Source organism: Protopterus annectens, chromosome 3.part0, assembly GCF_019279795.1.
Source record: "Protopterus annectens isolate FY-2018-M chromosome 3.part0, PAN1.0, whole genome shotgun sequence".
NCBI lineage: Eukaryota > Metazoa > Chordata > Ceratodontiformes > Protopteridae > Protopterus > Protopterus annectens.
In genome coordinates, this window is record NC_056731.1 from 290514888 (window position 1) to 290539606 (window position 24719).

Sequence of the window (24719 nt, forward strand, 5' to 3'; positions counted from 1 at the left end):
CCAAGGTCACAAAAGCACTGACGTCACAACATTCAAATGTAGGTATGAAGCCTCAAGGAGATCTATTCTTTTTACTTTACTAGAACAAGATAAAAGTAAGGGACTTTCTGCAGAGTTGTCATGGTGAATTAAGTGTTATTATGTTTACATTTTCAGTGATAAACAAGATATTTTTGGCAATATTTCTGGCTTTGTGATTTGTGTTGACAGTTCAGATGAAAGGAATGGCACGGTGAGATAATGCTATAATTTTTACAATAAAGATCACAGTGATCAACCAGATATTTCTGGCAATATTTTTCTGGCTTTGTGATTTGTCTGAAGCAACTTGGACTGGAATACTTCAATGTGCAGCAACTTGTGTCAGCTGTGAAGGTGAAATATTACATAGCCATCAAACATTCTGGCTATAACTGCTGGGTGGGGGTTGGAGATGGCTAGATGAAAGTAACTGACCCTGTTGTCATTTGCTTAGCTTAAACAGATACTATCTGGCTTTGCAGGGCTAATATGATTTTTTTTTTAAGAATAAAGACGGACTACTTAACTGGACACCTGACAAGCCTTGCATGATTGCTACGGCGGTCATCTTTGGAGGAAAATGACTAGCTGTCTGCTGCTGTTTTCTAATTATTCTGGCTTTACCTGACGTGATTATGTGAAGCAAAGTGAAATATATTACATGGTCATCCACTTATCACAATCAGATGTCTAAATCGTAACTGCAAGGTGGTCAGGATGAAAAATACTGTTACCTGTTGTCACTCGCTCAGTTTAACAGTTATCTATTTTGTTTTCTTTACAGACTATGTCTTCTGGGGCTGGTGGCCCCCATACACCAAGACTGTACAAGTGAATTTCAGATTAGGCTTAATCACCTATGCCCTGAACCCAACCTAGTCTAAAACCAGCACTACTAATGGGTGGGGAAAGTTTTTGCATGTGGGGGATGGTAACAATATTATTTCTTTTAATATTCCTATCAAACCTCACAGGGAGATCTTGCGTTGGGCTAGAAATAATGTGGTCATTATTTCTTTAACTTTCTTCACAAACTTCAGAACAGTGCATGGAGGGCCACTGCAGCTTGTAAAGGACTACTATACGGGCTAGAAGTAAGAAGCTGGAAACATTAATTTTTTTCCCACTTTCCTCACACTTAAACATCTGATGCATAAACAGATGGCTATCTTTTGGGAGAAAATATGCTTTGTTTTAATATTTCAGTTTTCTTCCAGTCTTAACATCAGAAGGGTACACAAAAGTGTTTGTCATTTCAAGGTGTGTGTGTGTGTGTGTGTGTGTGGTGGTGGGGGGGGGGGGTAGAAGAAATGCTGTTTAAAAACAAAACAGCAACACCTTGAAATATAGGACTATGGACATGTGTGCCTTACTTTTAACCCCAATTTATCATAAGGAGATACACATTATCACCTGATTAGTCATTTTGTGTATGTTACCCACACACAAGCATTTGTCTTCAAGGTGTGCTGGTGTTCAGCTTTGGGCATTAAAACTTGTCACTTACCTCTTCCTTTTAATTTTTGCAGTGGATCAAAGTGTAGAACCAAGTGTATGTTGTGACTTTAAGAAGCATTTCAAAGTGAGGGCATGTGCAGACAGCACGGTAATTTTGAGTGAGCAGCAAGTGTTAACATGTATGAGTGCAGTAGTCAATTTATTTAAGTTTAAGTTACCAGGCCTCAGTCTGATGTGTTTGTATACAATCAAGCTGTCTGAACAAACCCACAACTGTCTGTTTTATCCTGACCAGACGAGCAACATGGTACCAGAAGTAGGATATCTGAACAGCAGGGCATTAGAACTGGCATGCTTGAATGACATGGAAGAGTGGCATATCTGAATGATGATGTGAGAAGTTTTGTCAGAACCTGCTCAAATGATTGAAAAAGGACAGAAACAAATTCCAGGTAATAAAAAAACTTGCATAAATGATTTATTAGGCAAAGGAAACAATACGAAGCACTCACAAAGCACAAAACACATTATTAATCATACGAAAAGCACAAAACATTACTGATTAAACAAAATGTTCGAAACCACAATATCTGATAACATTTTTTAAAATCCTTGAGAACATTCAAAACTACTTCTAATTTGCATAAGTATGTTAAAAGTAAAACAAGCACAAGTATAATGAGCATGATAAAAGTCAAATGAGCATAACGAGTACAATACAAGGGTAAAATGAGCCTGAAAAAGCAAAGCAACTGCATTGTTTTAGTATCCATGTTTTTTTATATGAGCTGCTATTTCACACTGACTAAAGCTATTCAAAGTATAACTAGAGTTGTTTGAGGTATCTCAGCGTGTGCAAAGAGTTTGCAATATGTGCTTCATTACAGTATGATTATTTCAAAGAGTTTACTGTGTGCAAAGTACAGCCATTTTGAGAAGTTTCAGTGTACATTTAATTTGCAAAGTGCTGTCATTTCAAAGTACTCATTACACTGATGAGTGGTTTCACAATGTACAGTAATTTCAAAGTGTTCTTGTTCTATGGAAACTTATTTTTTAAAGTGCAGTTATTTCAAAGTCTACTGTGCTGTTGAGCAAAATTTCAAGTTTCTGGCATAAATTTCTGGCGTATGTTTGTACAGAATTCCAACAGCCTTTATTTTTGTGTGTTGGCATGGCAGAGACATTTCGCAGACCCAGTCCACTTATGACTGATCATAAAACTGCAGAGAAATGGAGTATTTGAGCAGGAATACGATATGTTCACACAAGCAGCTTTTTCTGATGAAGATGCACGTATAAGGGCATTTATTCTGCTTAATCGAGCAGGGTCAGAAGCCACTGCAAGAGAGCATTCATTTGTGTATGCACCAGCAGTACATTGTTGTACAAGCTGAATCAAGGGAGGACCCCGAGTGCTTGAAATGGAAATTTAGAGAAATGTGTAACCCCCACACAAACGTTACACTGGAGAGGCACTTATTTTACACGAGATCAAAAGCCAGAAGAAACTTCTGCATCTTAAATTACTGATTTGAGAAAGAGCTAAAACGTGCAGATTTAGTGATCTGGAAGGCTTGTGTGTGGTGTTAATGCTGCAGTGAGAAAGATTTTGCTTCGAGACAGTGATTCAATGTTGAGCAAAGCCACAGAGATTTGTCTAATACACAAGCTTAAAGAAGGACACAGAAACATGCTTGTAAGTGATAAGAACATGGCTTCAGCAGCCTCTAGAGCAAATGTAGACAGCATGCAGCATGTGGCCAACAGAAAAAAGCCCAAGCACACGCCAGCTGCAGCCCCTGTGGGATTTCCAGGGAGAGCCCATACCTTTCCAGCAAGTTCTAAAACTAGCCCAGTAAAACAGACATGCTCAGTGCACCATAGCAGCGAGTCAGCAAAACCCAAGTAAAGTCTCATTGTTAACTGTCATAACTGTGGTGCCAATCATGAGTCCAAAAGAGAAAAGTGTTCAGCATTTAGTCAGCAATGCCACAAGTGTAAAAAATGGAACCACTTTCAAAAGCTTTGTAAATCATGCAAGTCTCATTCATTTATTAAGAAAGGTCACTCAAAAGCAAGTTGATCATACAGAAAGCTGCAACTCTACTGTCTATGTAGATGGTTCATAGGTGTGTACTAGGCCAACGGCCCTGGAGCCTTTACAAGCCTAGCCCACAGAAGTGCCCTGGCATCATACCAGTTAGTTACCGGTGCTTTTATCAAGTAGAGCCACTGGAATGATCCCCGGGGTGAACTTTCTATTTCCCATCCACTCAAGATTTCTCTTGAAAAGGGCCGGTGAGGTGCTCTGCTTGACATGTATGGGCAGTCTCCGGGTTATGAATCTGTCCCTCCAGCATGTTCTATTGACTGTGGTATTGAGACTGAGGTCCCTAGAGGGTGTGCTGCGGAAGGATTGGGATTTCTTTAGGTATAACATTTCTAACAAGGCTGGGTCAGACATGGCTTTGTAAGTCAAGCAGAGATCACCTCTTAACAGACGATATGAGACAGAGAAAAGCTGGTGTTTTTTTGAGTCTGTCCATGTAGGGCATGTGTTTAAGGCCTAGGATCCTCTTCGTGAGGTACTTTTGTGACCTTTCCAGCTGTTGCAGGTGTTAAGGTAGATGCCAAATGGCACATTATACTTGATGACTGGTATAATGAGGAAGAATAGAGAGAGATTATGACCTCTTTCTTCCTGGATGCAAAACCCTTGGTAATGAGATGTGCCACATAGGAGTTTCTGACCACAGTGGCAATACAGTAGTCGAAGGAGAGGTTGCTGTCAACCTGTGTCCCCAGATCTCTTGTAACACCTTCAGTGGGCTACCATCAATGTGGTAATTAGTGGTAACTGAGTTTTTCCCAAAGGGAATGACGATGCATTTTTGGCATTAAGGTTAAAGCCATGGTTTTGACATCAGTCATTGGTCTCAGTGAGGCCTTTCTGTAGGATGTCTACATCACTTGGGGAGTTAATAATGACTCCCAGCTTGCAACTGTCAGCGAACTTGGTCAGCCAGAGTCCCTCCGTGTTGGCTTGGACTTCTGAGAAGTAGATGCCAAACAGAAGGGGACCCAGGACCGATCCCTGTGGGACTCCACTCGTGACTGGTTGGCAGTCAGACTTGGAGTCTGCTACTTTCACATTCTGTGAGCCAATTTGCAACCCACCTAGTGATATAGGGGTTGATGCCTAGTTAGGAATTAATTCCCGAGTGAGGAATGGTATCAAAGGTGTTGGCCAGATCAAGGTAGGCTGTATGAACTGCCTTGCCCTCATCCACAGCTCTGGTGACTGAGAAGTCAACCCATTGGAGCAGGCATGATCTACCCTTCACAAAACCAAATTGTTGCGATCCAGAGTTTAAAGATTCCCTATATTCTTGTTAATTAGTTCCATGGTGATGCACTCCATAGCCTTACGTATCAGACTCATCAGGCTAATGGTGCAATAATTCCCAGTGTCTGTAGTCGCTCCCCCTTTATGAAGAGGGATGACTAACAGTGCACCATTCTGTAGGGACAAAGCCTGAGGTAAGGCTGTGATTGAACAGGACACACAGGTGTGGTGCCAATTCACTTTGTAGTTCATGTAGAACACAGCCAGGGATATTGCTGGGTCCCACGGAACCTGTATTCTTGGCCTTGGACAATGCATCTTTAACCTGTAATGCAGTAATGCTGGGTGCCTTGCATTCTTCTGGTATTGTTATTGGTCCTTTAGGGGGGAAAGAGAGGGGTAAAGTTGGCACTGAATCTGTTGGCCAGTATGTTGGCAATATCTGTTGACTCAGTATAGGAGGTATCATTGTGCAGTAACTCAGAACAAAGCTGGGTATTGCCGTGGAGATTCTTGATATAACTGTTGAAGGCTTTGTTTTTAGTATCTGCTGCAATTCTGCCCTCATAGATAGCTTTAGAGGTTTTGATGAGGGATCTCAACTTTTTGATGAGGCTAATAAGGGAGTTGAAAGTCTTGGGAATTTACCTTTTTATGCAACAGTTTCTTCTTCTGTTGTAGAGTTTGTTAATGGCAGGGGACCACCAGACTGGCTTTCTGTTGGGTATGGCTAGGGTGCATGATTCTGAGGTCATGCACCTATTTTCCATTTGCATGGGTCCCGTGAAGTTATCCACCTCTGTTTTTATGAGGCCAGTCAGCTTTGGAGAAGTTTTTCATGGTGGTTACCTTTGCTGGTGGTGTGGATGAGATGTGGATTTCCATGGTAATTAGTTTGTGGTCGGACCTAACCAGGAAGGAATTGACTATTGGTGTTGAGCAACAGTTGCCCATATTAGAAATAAACAGGTCAGGGATGTTGCATCCTCTAGTGGGGGTAAGAATGAGCTGGTCCAGCACACTGGAATTAATGAATTCCAGGAAGCGTTGGCCCAGTGTATTGGTGCACAAGTAGTTTTCCCAGTTGAAGGAGGGGTAGTTGAAGTCACCCAGTAGGAGAGTATTGGGTTGGAACCTAAGAGTTTCCAGGGTGCTTAGGAACATGGAGTGAGTCTTGGGACACGGTTGGGGACCTATGGCAGGTTACGACCTGAATTGCTGTCTTATCCACTGTTAGTTTTGCCTGAAGTATCTCAGATGTGTTATGCTGGGCTACTAGTCTGGAGGTGTGCACATCCTTTATATGGAGACACCACTGCCTTTGGAGCTTCAGTCCATGTTCTGGGGCCAAAAGGTGTGGAATGAGTTACAGCATGGTAGTGCAGGGGTGCTTTCTGCTGCTTTAAACCAGGTCTCCGTTACAGCACAAAATGTCAATGTTCTCCATTTTGAGAAGTGCTTTGAGCAAGTTCATCTTCAGAGTTAGACTTCTAGCATTGAGCAGTATGACCCTCAGATTGCATTTATAGCTGTTACAGTGCAGCGGTAGCATTGTTGCCTCACAGCAAGAGATTCTCCCGTTTGATTCTCGGCTGGAGTGCGGGGAGTGCCTTCTTCTGTGTGGAGTCTGCATCTCCTCCCTGCAGTTGGGTGGGCATTCGAAAGACATGCGTAAATGGGCGTGCCTCCATTAAAGGTTGAACATCAAGCTTGCACCTTGGCATTTGTGAAAAATCAACTGCCAATAGCGGACCGGAGTTCCACTGTGGCGACCCCTAACCGGGAAAAGCCAAAAGACAACAACAACCAAGAAAGGAGGGGGGGTATCCATATTCATCAAAGACACCCACACCTCAAGACTGGTGGCAACGCACGATGCATCGGAGACCATCCAGGTGCAATTAACCATAGGCAAGACTGCCCTGCAAATTGTAGCATGTTACAGGCCACCCTCACAAACTCAGGAACCTCACATGGCCTTCCTGAAAACACTAGAGGGGATAAATGTATCACCAAACACCATCATATTAGGTGACTTCAATTACCCTAATATAGACTGGGAACACTATTCAAGCCCAAACACCCTAGCCCAAAAGTTCCTGGAATTCATAAACTCAAATGCCATGGAACAACTAGTCACCATCCCCACAAGAGGAGAAAACATACTTGATCTCATCATCACGAACATGGGAGCACAATGTTCAACACCGGAAGTATACCCCTCACTGGTGAGATCAGATCACAAACTAATCTCGCTGGAGGTCCTCATCCCACCCCACCTGAAATAAAAAAGACCACAGTAAAGAACTTCTCGAAAACCGACTTCACACTTCTAAAGACTAGTGTGGTCTCCTTTAAGGCCCCCGAGCCGACGGAAAACACTACTCAAGCCGCTGAATCACTTACAAATGCCTTCTACCAGCACCTGCAGGACTGTATGGATAAGGCAATCCCAAGCAAAACAAAGACTCTTTGTACCAAAGGCAAGCGTCCACTCTGGTGGACCCCAGCCATAAACAAACTCTACAACAAAAGGAGGAAGCTACTACAAGATAGAGCAAAATCCTTAAAAGGTAAGACACCCTTGATCACTATAAGTAAAAAACTAAGAGCTCTCATAAAATCATCCAAAGCAAATTTTGAGAGAAAAATAGCTAAAGACTCAAAAGACAATCATAAGGCCTTCTTTAGCTATGTTAGAAACCTGGGAGGAAACTCCCAGATATGCTCAGAACTAGTTCAAAATGATGTGAAGATTACTGATCCTACAGACATTGCCAACATACTGGCTGACAGGTTCAGTGCAAACTTCTCCCCTCCCCAAAAGGAGAGATATCTATACCAAGCGATTGCAGCCCCCAAACATCTCCAACGCCCAAGTGAGAACTGCTCTCTCCAAAGCAAAAACACAGCATCCATGGGACCTGATGGTGTCCCCGGCTGTGTGCTCCACGAACTCAACGAGGAATTAAACCCACAGCTAGGACAGCTGTTTAATCATAGTCTTACCTCTGGATACGCACTCCAGGAGTGGCGCACTGCAACTGTGGTCCCACTTCACAAAGGCGGTGCCTCCACCGACCCTGGAAATTACCGCCCATTAGCTTGACAAGCCTTATCTGCAAAGCCATGGAGAGGATCATAATGGACCTCATAAATAAAGACATAGGGAATTTGCAGACTTTGGATCCATCCCAGTTTGGCTTTGTCAAAGGCAGATCATGCCTTCTAAACTTGGTTGACTTTTTGAAACAGTCACCAAAGCCATTGATGAGGAAAGGCAGTCCATACAGCCTACCTCGATCTGGCGAAGGCCTTTGATACAATACCCCACTCGGGTATCATTGAAAACTCATCAGCTTAAATGTTAATCCATACATCACAAGATGGGTTGCAAACTGGCTGAGTGACAGAACCCACAGGGTCAGAGTTGCTGGCGCCATGTCAGACTCAAAGCCTGTCACAAGTGGTGTACCACAGGGCTCAGTCCTGGGCCCACTCTTGTTTGGCATCTACTTTTCCAGTACAAGCAAACACAGGAGGGTTATGGCTGACAAAGTTTGCAGATGACTGCAAACTGGGCGCCATAGTAGAAAACACATCTGACACAGATATCCTTCAGAAGGGTCTCACAGAAACGGATAACTGGTGCCAGAGCCATGGCCTAAAGTTAAATGCCAAAAATGCATAGTCATACCCTTCGGGAAAAACAAGGTTACCCCTAGCTACCAAATAGGTGGCAATCCACTGAGTACAGAAGAAGTTATCAGGACCTGGGGACCCAGGTTGATAGTAGTCTGTCATTCGACACCCATGTAGCTAAAGTAGTTAGGAAGACCTTCTACATTGCCCACCTTATCATGAAGGGATTCTCATCTAGATCAAGGGAGGTCATAGTCTCCCTATACTCATCACTCATCAGACCAATGATTGAGTACAATGCCCCATTCGGAATGTATCTGACCCGACACTTGCAGCAGCTGGAGAGGCCACAAAAGTTCCTCACCAAAAGGATAAAGGGTCTCAAACATCTGTCCTATGCTGCCCGACTGAAAGAACTCCAGCTCTATTCAGTCGCCACCGCTTGCTCAGAGGTGACCTTTGCCTAACATACAAGGCCATGTCAAACCCAGATTTGATGAATATGCTTCACCTCAAAAATCTAGATCCGTCAGAGCCACAAGGGCGGAGACGAACCTCGACACGGCTATTAATAGGACGTGCTGGATGATAGATTCATCACCCAAAGACTCCCTATGCTGTGGAATAAAATCCCGGTATATGTGAGGCAGAGCACCTCGCTGGCCTTGTTCAAGAGAAATCTTGACCAATGGATGGGAGATCGCAGATATACCCCAGGGATTACCTCAGTGTCACTGCTCAACAGAGGCACAGCAAAATAATGGGTATAGTTCCCCATACTAAAGGGGTGGCGTAAGCCACAAAACTATGGGCTAGGCTTGTAAATGCCCTCGGGCAGATAGCCTAGTATGAACCTATGAACCTATAAAATATTGAGGTCCTGAGTTTCAGGAATCATATAGGTAGTAAGATCCAGCAATTCATTATCACCTCCAGAAGCCATCAATAACTCCAACTGAAACAAAAATTGAAAAGGAAAGAAGACAACCAAGGTATGGCCAAAAAATTCCAACTAAGAAGCAACAACACACTGGAAGGCAAAACAAAATGCAGGAGAATCTTTTACATGTACTCAAACTTTATTAACTCCACTTGGTCACCTCCCCTTTTATCTACAGGCAACAATTTACCTCTTTTATATGAGAAACAAAGTTTAACATTTTTTAGGTAGGGTTTTCCTTTACAGCTAACATGTTTATTAGAAAACATTTTATATAGCCCACCTAATCATGAAGGAATTCACATCTAGATCAGGGGAGGTCATCGTGCCTCTTTACTCATTCCTCATCAGGCCCATAATTGAGTACAATGCCCCTTTTGGGATGTACCTTACCAGACACCTGCAGCAACTGGAAAGACCCCAGAAGTACCTCACCAAGAGGATCAAAGGGCTCAAACAGATGCCATATGCTGCCCGGTTAAAGAAACTCCAGCTCTACTCAGTGGCATACCGCCTGCTCAGAGGCGATCTGTGCCTGACGATAAAGCCATGTCCAACCCGGAATTAATGGACATGCTGCACCTCAGAAAATCCAAATCCCATCGAGCTACGTGTTCAAGAGACTTGAACCTCAGCACTGAAATAAATAGGACATGCTGGAGGGACAGATTCATAACCCAAAGGTTCCCTTCACTCTGGAATAAAATCCCAGTCCAGGTTAGGTAGAGTCCCTCATTGACTCTCTTCAAGAGGAATCTTGATGAGTGGATGGGAGATCGTAGGTTTACCCCGGGTATCACTTCTGTGTCACTGTTAGACAGAGGCACAGTATACTAACCTCGAAAAAGGGCATAGCAAAATTAATTTAAAATGGGTGGCGAAAGCCAAACACACTCTGGCTAGGCTTATAAATGCCCTAGGGCAGATAGCCTAGTATGAACCTATGAACCTATGAACCTATGAACAATGGTGGTAATTTGGTCTTTGGAACACCGCCTAAAAAAGGCACTACAGGGGGTGGCAAGAGCCTTAACCAGTATTCGGAAACCTAGGGGTGACAGATGCAGGGCATCTCTGGCAAAGCATCGAGGTCTGTCACTCATGTCATCCCAAGCAGACAGATACTGGATCCCCTTAAATGACTTAGATGGTGTATCAGTGGTTGGTGAAAAGGTTAATGCAATAGATTTGCTGACAAAAAAAAGAAGTGTTTTGTACTTTCCTGATTAATGGCAAACCCACACAGCTCAAAGTGGACACTGGTTCAAAGTGAAATGTTATGTCAGCAGAAACATTTGCTAGAACAACAGCTGATGAACAACTTAATTTGGCCCACTGGGTGAAGCTTGTTGCTTATGGAGGTGAAGAGATTCAGATCGAAGGCTCAGTAGTGCTTTCATGCTATTCAGCTGGGAAAAGTTACAGCTTGAAATTTCATGTAGTCAAAAGATCTGTAGTGTCATTAGGTCTCAGAGACAGTTTAATAATGAAACTGCTTTCTTTTACCAAAGAAGTCAATCATGTAAGCACATGTCCTAGTTTCAGTTTCATCGATGCTATTTTCTCAGAGTATGCGGATATTTTCAAAGACAAAACTAGGTAAAATTCCAGTTGTGTACTCCATGAAATGAGATCCAGAGGTCAGACCAGTGAGAAGAGTTCCGATAGCTATGCAGGACAGAATCAAGGTCCAGTTAGATAAAATGGTGCAGCAAGGTGTGATTTGTCCAGTTACAGAACCAACTGAATGGGTGTCTTCTGTGGTAGTCGCTCATAAAAAAAGCTCAGATGAAATCAGAATATGTATTGACCCAAGAGACTTAAAGCATTAAAAAGACCCCACTATCCTATGCGTACAGTTGAAGTTGCTACCCTCATGCCAAATGCCACTGTTTTTTCTGTCTAGGATGCGAAGAATTAATTTTGGCAAGTAATGCTAGACCGCCGATCTTCACTACTGACTACATTCAGCACACCATTTGGTAGATACAGATTTCTCAGAATGCCTTTTGGAACAAATTCTGCCAGTGAAGTTTTTCAGCGTGCTGAAAAGAGCATGTGAAGCAAATCTAAAGCTCAATCCTCTGAAATGTAAATTCAGGCTCCCAGAAGTTACTTATGTTGGTCATTTATTTATCAGTTCAGGCTTGCAACCAGATACTTCTAAACAACCAGCTATTCTTGAGATGCCAGCTCCAGCCAACGTCCAAGCCTTACAGCGTTTTCTTGGTATGGTTAACTATTTGGGCAAGTTTATACCAGACGTCAATGAATTAGCAGTGCCCTTAAGAGAGCCAGCACACAAAAATGTTTCCTGGTCATGGTTGAACACCACCAGAGAGCATTTGATGACCTGAAACAGAAAATTACCAATCCACCACTGTATTTTTTGAAAGGTATGACATCTGAAACTCAAATGTCTCAATTAGTAATATTTAGGGACTTCAATTCTCAGTGATTTTGTCAGAAAACCCTAAATTTTATCAGGAACACACCAAAAATATGAGGCAAAAACCTGGACAGTTGAGATGTGTGGCTCTCCAATGTTGGCATGATTCTAGACTAGTTTCTAAAGCTTAGTATTCTAGAACCCCGGCAGACAGAATCAATGAGGGCAAGTTCACAGGTTCATGAGCCCAGGAGGCCTTTTGAAACCAAGCCTAGATTCTCAAAAGTAAGAATCAATCCCCTTACCATATGACGGTAAGGTAAACACACAAATCATTATGCCAACCCTCGGTGTGTGGACAGCTGACTTTGCTAAAGAAAAATGCAGATCTAGGTATACTTTGCTTGGCTGTCATGTACCCAAAGTCATGACCCACAGCTATGATGTCAAAAGAAACGGTACTTTTCTAATTAGCACTTCAAGTAAGAAGCTGATAGCGTGGTTAAAATGTGTTGTATTACATTGGATGAATTCATATGATTTAACTATTATTTACCATAGGTATTGTTTTTGAACACAGTGCTTAAGTGAACATTTAACAGGCCATTGTGGAACAGCGGGAAACAGTCGTTATAAGGCTTAAAATTAGATACAATTGAGAGGTACATTTACTGCTGTAAAATTTGTTTGGTGGCTTATGTAGAAATGTTACTTTTTCTTTTCTATGTTTTTTTTCCTGGAATGGTTGCACCAAGTTGTTTGTCGTCTTCTTGAAAACATGTTAGGTCCTCCAACCAGCAATCCTTGTTGTCACTGTTATGATTAGACCCATGTTTTAATAAAACATGGTCATACAATTTTACTGCGTAGGATGGTCGTAAATTGCATCCCTAGAAAGTCCCTGCTTCACCCCGCTGTCATTTCCCAACGACTAAGGAGATGGGACAGTCAAATCCTGCTTTTCCAGTTGTGAAAGGTGTCATACTGTGCCAGCTTACAGAAAGCACATTTAACTTGTTTTGACTGAGGTGATGCCAGTTTTTGAGGGTGATCTTGGGAAGGAGTTGGGAATAGGTTTGGTTGGTAGAGCAAGAGGATTGTGGGGCATGTTATAGTTTTGTATACACTACTTTTTTTTGTTTTGTGGCGTTCATGCCTGTCAATCTGCTAGTGCCAGAAACCTGGACAAAGGCCCAAAAAATCGGGCCAGTTTTTAAATCTTGCTGTTTTAACATTCAGAAGTTGATATTATCTACTTTTACATTGACATGCATTTCTCAAAGGGCTTGTTGCCCCGTTAACAGAAAAGTATCAAAGAAACTATACAATGCATTTGGTGCAAACCACAACTAATATTTCAAAGACAGCAAAAACTCACGCTCTAGAAATTCAAGAGTTAGTCTGCTTGTAAATAGAATAAACCCTGCAGGCCTTTTTCAGCTACAACCGAAGCCATAAAGCAAACTGTAAATGCTCTGTGCAGCAAAATAGCACAAAATCAATCTCCAGGCTTTGGAACATGGGATGAAATTAGTAATACAGAGTAACCCTACAAACACTTAGAGAGGTCATGTGAATGATGCACATTAAGAACAACTTGAGAACTAAACCCAGAACATATGAGCAGTCATAAGCTACTGTGCACACTCTGTTCTAAACATTTCTCAGACTCTTTATTCATAACTTCTGAGTTCTATGAGAACATTCCTATGTATACCTTTTGGACTTATTAGGGCCAACTATGCAAAGACCATTTATTTGGGGAATAAAATAACCCACTGAAAGCAGTACTTTAAGAGGACATTCGTAACTAACAAACCTAAGTAATATACAAAATTGTCCTCCTATTCTGCTATCCCCCTTAAAAAAAAAAAAAAAAAAAAAAAAAAAAAAAAACACTGGAATTTAATTATATTGCAGTCTTACTGTTTGGTAGCATCATAAACAATCATGGTCCCTAAAATGCAAGGACTAATGAACCCTGATCCAACAAGAGGAAAATATACTAAACAGAGTGGTCACCAAGGCCCTCAGCATACCTCTCAACAATCCAGATTGTTGGTCTATAAGTCTGTAGTTTTCTAGCAAATCAGAGTACTGAAGTCACTAAAAATGACAAATTTGAATTTCTGACTTCATACCCTTCAGAAAATTCATGCTAATGCAAAATTATCTACTTTTTAAGTTTAAGAGCAATATTTAAAAAGATATATATTCTAATTATTGGGACACTCTCTCCATTTCCTGGCTTTGCCCAGAATTCTTGCCCTAACAGGCTGAAAAGTATGCCCCACAGCATACAGTTAATACATACATGCAGTATCAAGAAATTAATGTATTTTAGTTTATTAGTTTTAACATAGTTTCTTATTATTGAAGGTTTGGTGCATCACTCAAAGAGAAAGTTAATGAGAAGTACTGCACTGAGTTTTGCAGAAGGCAACAACTAATCACAGCGATGTTTTCTGCCGCAGTTCTCAAAAACAGATAGACTAGAACATACTAAGAGGAATGTACTACACCTTCAAAAAGGATAAATCTTAACATTTCTTTACAAATAATGCACAAGTGTGTGGTAATATGCAACACTCTGGCGAACGGTATTAAAGAATAGGTAAAAACAAGCTCAACTACCACAGCTGACACGTATAACACTTTTAATAAAAATTAAAAGGTAAGCTGGTACACTTCTGTTTGTTGCTCATTATAGTATTAAAGAAACAGTGACACTAGGGTTTACCACCTGTCCCACTTTGCGAGGGACAGTCCCTCTTTGGGCAGTTGTGTCCTGCAAAAAAAACTGTAAAAATGGCAAATGTCCTCAAATTTTAGGGCAAAATTATTTCCTACATTTTATGTAATAGTTGCATAAAAAGTACAGTTGTGTAAAATCTTACCATAATGGTAGATGTACTTGCCTTCACTGCTGCAGTATTCCGCCCTAATGGGATTCTCTTCTGTGAAGCCCTCCGTCCTGCCAGTTTACAAAAGATTTCCATTACTTTACCGGTGAATGTCACCTGCTTACTCCTTGCATAAGGTAGGGCATAAAGATGATGTTCAGGCATACCATCCTCAGAACAGACGGACCCAGTAGGAACAGCAGTCCAAGGAAAACAAAGGAGAATGTGCACAGCCAGGAAGGGGGAAAAAGACCAGGGGGATGGAGGGAGGGAGGGAGTGAATACTGCAGCAGTAAAGGCAAGGACACCTACCGTTATGGTAATATTTTATACAATTGTACTATGTCCTTACATTTTCCGCTCAGTATTTCTCACTAATGGGAGAGTGCAAAAGCTCAAGAAAAAACCTGGGAGGAGGAAGCAGCCAAGCCCTCCAAGAAGTCATGAAGAATGGCAGCAACAAAACCAGCTCTGGCGATACCATCCAACTGGCAATGTTTGGTAAAGGTATGCACAGAAGTCCAGGTAGCAGCTTCAAGAACAGAATTAGTGTCAAAGCCTTTGAAAAAAAGCACAAGAAGCCACAGCCCTAGTGGAATGAGCCTTAAAAAAAGCAAGAAGGCTTTTGCCATAAGAAGTGTAACAAAAGGAAATAGCCTTTGAAATCCAAGTAGAATTGCTTGCTTGGAAACAGCCAAACCGAAAGACCTAGGATGAAAGAAAAACTGGTCAGACTTCATGATGGCTTTAGTCTTATCCCAAAAAAATCTGAGCTGTCTGTACACATCTAAGGTAAGTAGCACACACGCATTGTCGGACTGCAGAGAGGAGAAAAAAAGGCAGGCAAATTAACAGACTGATTAAGTAACAACTCACTAACCACCTTGGGCATAAAACTCATTAACCACCTTGGGCATAAAAGAAGGGATTAGTACGCAAGGACACCCTGTCCTTATGAAATATCAAAAAGATGGACAAGCCATAAGGGCTTGCAACTCACACCCGTCTGGCAGAAGTAAGAGCTGACAAAAGGTGTCTTCCAAGAACAAAGTTGCAAGGAAGCTGAAACAGCAGGCTCAAAAGGAGCCAGAATCAATTTTTCCAAAACAAAATTAAGATCCCAGGGAGAAGGAACAGGCTTCCTGGGAGGCCTAATATTAAGGACACCTTTAAGAAGCCAATGGGGGGAGTTAAAGGCAGACAAGCAGAAAGAGCTGATAAGTGGGGCTTAATAGAAGAATAGGCCAAACCAGCATTGTGCAACTCACACAAACAAGAAAGAAGCAAAGGAACATACACAGAAAAGTGGGCCCAAGTCACAAGAAAAACACCAAATAGAAAACCTCTTCCATTTAGATAAGCAGGATTTCCTAGCAGCGGGTTTCCTGGCCTCCTGCAGGACTTTCAGCATGTCCTCAGAAAGGCATCTTTGAAGAATCAAAACCCCATCAGCCACAGTGTCAGTTGAAGCATGGACAGGTGGGGATGGATGAGAGACACCTTGTCTTGTGTGAGATCCACCCTGTGATGTAACTTGTGATGATTACCCCTGGCGAGATGCAGAAGTAGATGGTACCAGTGCTGTCACAGCCAAAAGCAAGACACCAACAAGATTATGGGAGCATCCCATTGAACCTTAAACAGGACTCTCGGAATGAGAGGAAGGGGAGGGAATGTATAAAGAAACATCCCCTTAAAAGAAAATGAGAGGGCGTCCACCTTTCAGACCAGAGAGCCTGGGACTCTGGCACAAAACAGAGGAAGTTGTCTGTTCAAAGGGGAGGCAAAGAGATCTACTTGAGGAGTACCCCTCTGGTGAACAATGTCCAGAAACACATCCCTGTGAAACACCCATTCATGGGATTGAGTGAAGGACCTGCACAGACTGTCTGCCACAACATTCCGATCTGAAGGAATGTAAACTGCCTGAAGAGTCACACAATCTTGGATTGCCAGATCCCATACTAGTAGTGCCAGCCGGCAAAAATGGTAGGATCTCGTACCCCTGTTTGCTGATATACCACATGACTGTGGTATTATCCGTGAATACTCGGAGAGGCCCTGCAGAGAAGAGAGGCTGAAAGGCCTGAAGAGCCAGCATAAGAGCCCCCATCTCTTTGATGTTGATGCGCTCCTTCCGCTGACGAGGTGACCACACTCCCTGAACCTTCAGGGAGCCAAACGTGGCTTCCCATCCCACATCTGAAGTGTCTGTGAGCAGATCCTGAGAGGGAAGCAGAGGCTGAAACAGGATCCCTAGATTCAGAGACAACTGCTGAATCCACCACAGAAGTTAAACCTTGAGACATGGGAGAAGAGTAACAGGAAAGTCTAGAGCATACGCATGCTGAAGCCACACAGACTTCAGAAACCGCTTGAACTTCCTCATGTGGAGTCTGGCCAGAGGAAGTATTGGAATTGTGGAAGCCATGAACCCCAGAGCTCTCAGAAACTCCCTGGCTGAAATGGAGGCCAGGGGAAGAAGAGTTTGAAAGAAAGAAATGAGAGTTAATGCCTTTGGAAGAGGCAGGGATGCCAGCATTGGCATTGTTTGAAACCTGCAACCCAGAAAGACATGAGCCTGAGAAGGAGTCAGGGAAGACTTGAAGTTTACTGTGAACCCCAGGCTCTAAAAAAGAGAAATGGTAAAATGATTTTGCAAGAAGATGCTCGAATCAGAAGGTCGTCCAAATAAGGAAAGATTTGGATCCCTTGAAGCCTTCAAAAGGCAATCACAGGAGTGAGGCATTTAGTGAACACCCTTGGGGCAGCAGAAAGGCCAAAGGGCAAAGCACAGAACTGAAAATGCCAGGAAGCAACAGAGAAACACCAAATCTCCTGAAAAAAGGATGGATCAGAACATGGAGATAAGCATCCTTGAGGTCCAAAGACACCAGAAAGGCCTGAGGGAGCAAGACAGGGAAAAATGGACTGAAGGGACAACATCCAAAAAGAGGGCACCGTCAGAAAAGTGTTTAGATGGGAGAGGTCTAGAACAGGTGTACAAGTACCTTCTTTTCTAGGCACTAGAAGCATTCTTGAATAAAACCCTTTCGCTCCGAGGCATTGGCACTTCTTGAATAGTACCCTGAGTCCAGAGGTACCGAAGTACCTCTGGGAGAAAAAAAAAAGAAAACTGAGGAATGCCCATAAGAGGAGGACAGGACATCAAGTCCATGAAGTACCCTTGACGAGATTGACAAAACCCAAGAATCCTGGGTGATCTGGAGCCAAACAGGAAGAGAGAGAAAGGCGAAGAGAGAGGAATGTGGCTGGGAATGGCTGGATAGTCAGACAGTACTTGGTGCATCAGGAAAGGAAGGCTCAAGAATACCTGTAGTTTGAGATGCCTTAGCAGGAGGAGTCCGTTTACTACCCTTTTTACCTTTAGAAGGAGGGCGAGACTGCTTGCGAACAAAGGCTGGCTTGGAAGGGTAGTTCAGTTGAAATTTAGGTACAGGAGAAACAAAGACATGCTTAAGCTCCTGTAAAGCCTTCCCCTTGTCCTGAAAAGACTTAAATAAACAAAGAGTATTATCCACAGGGGCATCCATCAACTTAAGACTTAATATCATCAGGCAATGGTTGAAGCCGAAGCCATGAATATCTTCCTCAAAACCGAACCAGAAGCAGCAGCCATTGAACAGGCATCTGCTGCATCATAACTACATTTGATAGAATGACGAATTACCTGAGAGGAAGTCCCAAGCAAGGAAAGAGAAGAAGACTTATCCTGAGTCTGGAAGATCAGAAAGAACCTGACAGGCCAGAGAAAGAAGAGCAAAGACATACCTAGAAATATGGGTCTGATAATTAATAGCCCTAAAAGCCAGGGTAGAGGAAGGATAAACTTTCTTACCTAGCCTATCCATGGTCCTACTGTCCTTGTCAGAAGGCAGCAACTTGGATGAACGAAGCAACTGAGATGGCTTATCAGAGGCTACAGACACCACAGAGGGATCAGCAACAGGACATTTAAACAAAAAGGAACAATCCTTAGGCACCCTGTAAAACCTATCAGACTTCCTGGTAGTTGGGGGCAGAGAATTATAGAGGCAGTGGAAAAAACTTCCAATAAACCAGGCAAGACCGGAGGAATGGCCACAGGTTTAGGAGAATTCCATTTGCAGTAACTCATGGTACCTCTTATGGATATCCGAAACCTGGGCACAATCCCACTTAAAAGAGCCCATCATCCTAGATATTGTCCCCAAAGGAAATTTCCTCAGAGGGATTATCAAGAGTATGCGAATCCTCCTCCTCAGACCTGTAGTCTAAAGGAGAAGGAAGCAAGGGAGTCATCATCAGAATCCACCTCAGAAGAATGGAATTCTCTGGGCCTTTTCGAGGAAGAGGCGGACCAAGGAGGAACTGAAACCCCTTGCGGAGGCTGCAACAACAGTAAAACATTAAATAACCCCCCCCCCCCCGAGTAAAAGGCCTGCCACTCACTTTGTGGACCCCTAGGAGCAGAAGAAACATGGTTAGTTTTCTGTTTTTTCTTCAAAGGGACAGCCGTCCTGGAAACCTGAGAAGGCCCAGACTCAGGATGGCATTCCACAACCGCAGTAGGAACCTCTTCCTGAAAGAGAAACTGCGGAACCCCATTAGACTCCTTGGAAACAATCAACTGTGGTTCCCTCTGAACACCCAAAATGGATGCCTGCAAAGCCTTGGACATGATGCCTGCCAGATCCTCACTGGCTTCTAACCCAGACGCAGTAGAAGAATCTAACAAAACAACCAGGCGAGTCTCCGGGTGCATAACAACCTCAGGAGAAACACCCGGCAGAGGATGGACAGCAGAAGATTCCGGCCTTACCTTATGCACAGTCTTCCCAGACGGCTCACCCTCGGGGCAGGAAGTTCCATCCATAATACCCGAAGCAAGAAGCTTAAGTCACTGGTTCTCAAGGTACAAGGAAAGGGAAGAAAGCCTACTAAAGTTTTTGGGGATAAACGCCCGACAAACTAAGCAAGATGTATGGTCATAAGCAGCACCAAGGCAAAAAAAGAGACACTTATTGTGATGGTCTTTATGGGTAATCAGTCTCCCACACTGGCATTTACCCTTCCTGGATGGCATTAACTCCAAACAGCACTAAACAAACAGAAAAAGTAACCAAAAACCCAACTGGGCACTTCTCTGCAACTGTGAAGAGTCCAGCAAACAGGAGTAAGCACAAAAAAGCCAATAAACACAAAAATGGTTAAGAAGCCACGGATGTATGCAACAAACGGGCAGTTAAAACAGCATTCGGACTGGTGGCAAAAATGTTCTGAGGATGGTACGCCTGAATGTCACCTTTATGCCCTACCTTATGCAAGGAGGAAGCAGGGGACGTTCAGCATACCTTAAAGCAATGGAAATATTTTGTAAACTGGCCTGATGGAGGGCTTCACAGCAAGGAATCCATTAGTGAGGAATACTGTAGCAGTGAATGTCAGGTTATCAGTTATTTTGTATCTGAAATGCCTAAATGTTATCGGAAATAGAATAGGCAACTAAAATGCTACAAGAATAAGCTTTTATTTAGGCAAGAAAGTGAAATTATGTCCTTTGTACTGGTTGTGGGCATGTTTTGGCCTACAAAATTTGATGCGTGTACCACAACTGTCCCACTCGGGGCATTTGAAAAGGTGGCAACCCTATGTAACACTATTCAGATTGCTGAGGTAAAGAATCCAATTAATCCTGAAGTGTCTTCTCTACGCTTTCATTTAAATATTTGTATTCAGTGACACAAGCACAGAGATAGCTTAGACATGCAAGCGTTTAAACATACATTTATTTAATTCTTATACTAGTCACCGTTCCCACAAGAGGAGAAAATATACTAGATCTCATCATCACAAACATGGGGACAAAATGCTCCACACTGGAAGTATATCCCTCATTGGTGAGATCAGATCACAAACTTATCTCGTTGGAAATCCACATCCCGCCCCCACCCCAAACAAAAAAGACCACAGTGAAGAACTTCTCTAAAGCAAACTTCACACTACTCAAGACTAGTGTGGTATCCTTCAAGGCCCCAGAGCCAGTGGAAACCACAATCCAAGCTGCGGAAGCCCTTACAAATGCCTTCTACGAACACCTCCAGGACTGCATGGATCAGGCAATCCCTAATAAAACCAAGACTCTTTCCACCAAGGGCAAACGTCCAGTCTGGTGGACCCCAGCCATAAACAAACTTTACAATAAGAGGAGAAAGCTGTTACATGATAAGAGCAAAATCCATAAAAGAGAAGACACCCTTGATCATTATTAGTAAAAAAATACGAGCATTCATAAAATCATCCAAGGCCAACTTTGAGAGAAAAATTGCAATAGATTCAAAAGACAATCATAAGGCCTTCTTCAGCTATGTTAGAAACCTGGGTGGAAACTCCCAGATATGCGCAGAATTAGTCCAAAATGATACAAAAAAATCACTGAACCCACAGACATTGCCAACATACTGGCAGACAGGTTCAGTGCAAACTTCACCCCCCTCTCCCCCCAAAAGGAGATAACTATCCCAGCGGAGTGTAGCCTCCCAGACATCTCAAATGCGCAGGTGAAAGCTGCTCTCTCTAAAGTTAAAAACACAGCATCAATGGGACCGGATGGTGTCCCCGGCTGTGTGCTACACGAACTCAACGAGGAACTAAACCCGCATACAAGGCATCTGTTTAATCTTAGCCTTACCACAGGATATGTGCCCAAGGAGTGGCGTACGGCAACTGTGGTCCCACTCCACAAAGGCGGTGCCTCTACGGACCCTGGTAATTACCGCCCCATAAGCTTAACAAGCCTGGTCTGCAAAGCTATGGAGAGGATCATAATGGAACTCATAAACAAAGACATAGGGGACTTGCAGACACTGGACCCGACCTAGTTTGGCTTTGTCAAGGGCAGATCATGCCTTTTGAACTTGGTCGACTTCTTCGAAACAGTCACCAAGGCCATTGATGAGGGAAAGGCAGTCCATAAAGCCTACCTTGACCTTGCAAAAGCTTTCGACACAATACCCCACTTGGGTATTATAGAGAAACTTACCAGCTTAAATGTACACCCATATGTGACAAGATGGGTTGCAAACTGGCTAAAGGACAGAACCCACAGGGTTAGAGTTGCTGGCGCCATGTCAGACTCCAAGCCGGTCACAAGTGGTGTCCCACAGGGCTCAGTCCTTGGCCCCCTGTTGTTCGGCATCTACTTCTCAGAAGTACAGGCAAACATAGGAGGACTATGGCTGACAAAGTTTGCAGATGACTGCAAACTGGGCGCCATAGTGGAAAGTACATCGGACACAGATATCCTTCAGAGGGTCTCACGAACTGATAACTGGTGCCAGAGCCATAGCCTGAAGTTAAATGCCAAAAATGTATAGTCATACCCTTGGGAAAAACAAGGTAACCCCAAGCTACCATATAGGTGGCAATCCATTAAGCACAGAAGAGGTTATCAGGGACCTGGGGACCCAGGTTGACAGTGGCCTTTCTTTTGACACTCACATTGCTAAAGTGGTTAGAAAGACCTTCTACATTGCCCACCTGATCATGAAGGGATTCACATCCAGATCAAATGAGGTCATTGTTCCCCTGTACTCTTCACTTATCAGACCAATGATCGAGTACAATGCCCCATTCGGGATGTATCTCACCAGACACCTGCAGCAACTGGAGAGACCCCAAAAGTTCCTCACCAAAAGGATAAAGGGACTCCAAAATCCGTCATATGCTGCCAGACTGAAGAAACTCCAGCTCTATTCAGTCGCATACCGCCTGCTCAGAGGTGACCTGTGCCTGACATACAAGGCCATGTCCAACCCGGAATTAATGGACATGCTCCACCTCAAAAAATCCAAATCTACCAGATCCACCAGAGCAAGCGACTTAAACCTTAGCACAGATATAAATAGGACATGCTGGAGGGATAGATTTGTCACCCAGAGACTCCCTATGCTGTGGAATAAAATCCCGGTCCATGTGAGGCAGAGCACCTCGCTGGCTCTGTTCAAGAGAAATCTTGACCGGTGGATGGGAGATCGTAGGTTCTTCTCTGTGTCACTGCTGGACAGAGGCACAACAAACTAATGGGCACAGTATTTTTTAACATAAGGGGTGGCGTAAGCCACAAAACTTTGGGCTAGGCTTATAAATGCCTTAGGGCAGATAGCCTAGTATAAACCTATGAACCTATACCTTCAACAACTTTTACCGTTAGCTGTCATCTTCGGAATTCAGATGTCTTTTCGTTCTAAGTACTAAAAATATAACCAATTATTCATTCCTTCTGCAAAGTTAGCACTACATCTTTCAACAACTTTTACCGTTAGCTGTCATCTTCGGAATTCAGATGTCTTTTCGTTCTAAGTACTAAAAATATAACCAATTATTCATTCCTTCTGCAAAGTTAGCACTACATCTTTCAACTGTCCCTGATTCTGATAAAAAAAAAAGATTAGTTTTGACTGTCAATTTTAATCCCTTCCAAAACTTGAAGTTTGGAGACATAGTGGTGAACTTAATAAATAACAACCGAGGTTTATTTTACATCAGAAAATATACATTAACTCACATCACCTTATGATATTAAAAAGTGCTCCTTATTCTGTTGAGATGTACCCGTTTAGTTGACTGCTATAATTAGCACTGTAACGTAATATTAGTTTTATACAACATTTAAAGTTTAATATATTTTCCATTCTGAAACCTGTTACGAGGCCACCAGGAATTATTCTGCACCTAAAAGCCTTTTAGCTTTACGATGGAGTCCCTTACTTGAAAGCACACTTTTCACTGAAACGCCAGTTAAAATGCGAAGAACATGTAAGACACAACCATCTCTATACCCCCAAACATACATAAGTATGCGATCTATCCAAGTAAAAATCACGCTCCCAACAAAAAATACACTTTTAGACACCTCTCTCAACAATCAAGCACTCTTTCCTTAGTTGCTACTCAAATACTGTAGAACCAGCAAACACAAACCTCAATAAACGTCTTCCTCCTTGTGTGTCACCAGGAAGGGGCCTAATGCAAAGTAGGACCCGAAATAAGTAAATTACAATCAGTCGTAACAAAAGATACTGAAAGGAGTAAGGTTTTGACATGAGAAGTTTAATGACTTACGGTGATTATCTCGTACATCATCATATACTATAAAACTGATCAGGTTTTAGTTGCATATTTCAGTACTTTGATGTCAGGCAGTAGCCAAGACACCGTAGAGGCAGTGGACAGGGAAAAATCAAGTTCGGACTCCTTACACTTTTTTAGACAACTGTCACCCAGGTGTTCAAAAAATATAGATAATATTGTTTAGAAAGGACCCCAATGTCTGCTTCTCGTGCCGTAACCGATCTTGGTCAGAACCCCCAAGATGTGTTTTTGGATGCGTCCAACCTACTGATCACCTATGCAGATAACATTCTCAGGTGAGATGTGCATTGCTGCACTTAAAATAGGAATCAAGTCTCTAGGGATGAGTGATCTGTGGACGTATAATTGTTTAATGTTATGCTTTAGATCATATTTGTTTCAGATAAATCCCTTGTTGGGTGGGCAGGGAAAGTTTGAGTAAAGCAAAACTTGAGGTTAAGTTCATAACTACTTGATCATCCGGAATCAATTGGGGAAAATAGTCAGAATTTGATTTCACTGTAAGCTAATTGATTAAATGTTTGAACGCTTCATCTAAAAATGTAAGAATATTACTTTATTGCTAAGTTACGAGGATAAGTGAAACGGAAACCAGAGACTAATATGTACTATGCCCTCTGTATGTTAGAAACTCAGCTAAATGTTTCACTTTCTTTTCAGGGTCTGCTTTATGTGGGCTTCTCCTAAGCAGTCTTTTTTCTTAATTATTAACAATGTGTTGCACATCTATTCTGGATTCCCATCCCAAAACTTGTATTATTAACTGTATATCTACAGCAATTTTTGACTGGTGACGCTAGTGCCGCATTGTACATAGGACAGTATGTAATATATACAGACTACAGATTAATTCATTTGTCAGGA

General features: G+C 42.6%; 2 protein-coding genes across 2 annotated transcripts in view; one reads left to right on the forward strand and one right to left on the reverse strand.

Moving 5' to 3' along the window:
• Positions 1-23809, reverse strand: part of OXSM (3-oxoacyl-ACP synthase, mitochondrial) — a 269584-nt gene extending 245775 nt beyond the window's left edge. The window contains exon 1 of the mRNA XM_044064777.1: positions 23685-23809. The gene's annotated coding sequence lies outside the window, so the exon portion shown is untranslated. The remainder of the gene's footprint in view (positions 1-23684) is intronic.
• A 102-nt stretch (positions 23810-23911) lies between these two features.
• The window catches only part of NGLY1 (N-glycanase 1), a 714901-nt gene continuing 714093 nt past the window's right edge, over positions 23912-24719 (forward strand). Inside the window, exon 1 of the mRNA XM_044064776.1 lies at positions 23912-24130. Coding sequence (XP_043920711.1) covers positions 24030-24130 — 101 coding nt within the window. The 5' untranslated portion in view covers positions 23912-24029. The remainder of the gene's footprint in view (positions 24131-24719) is intronic.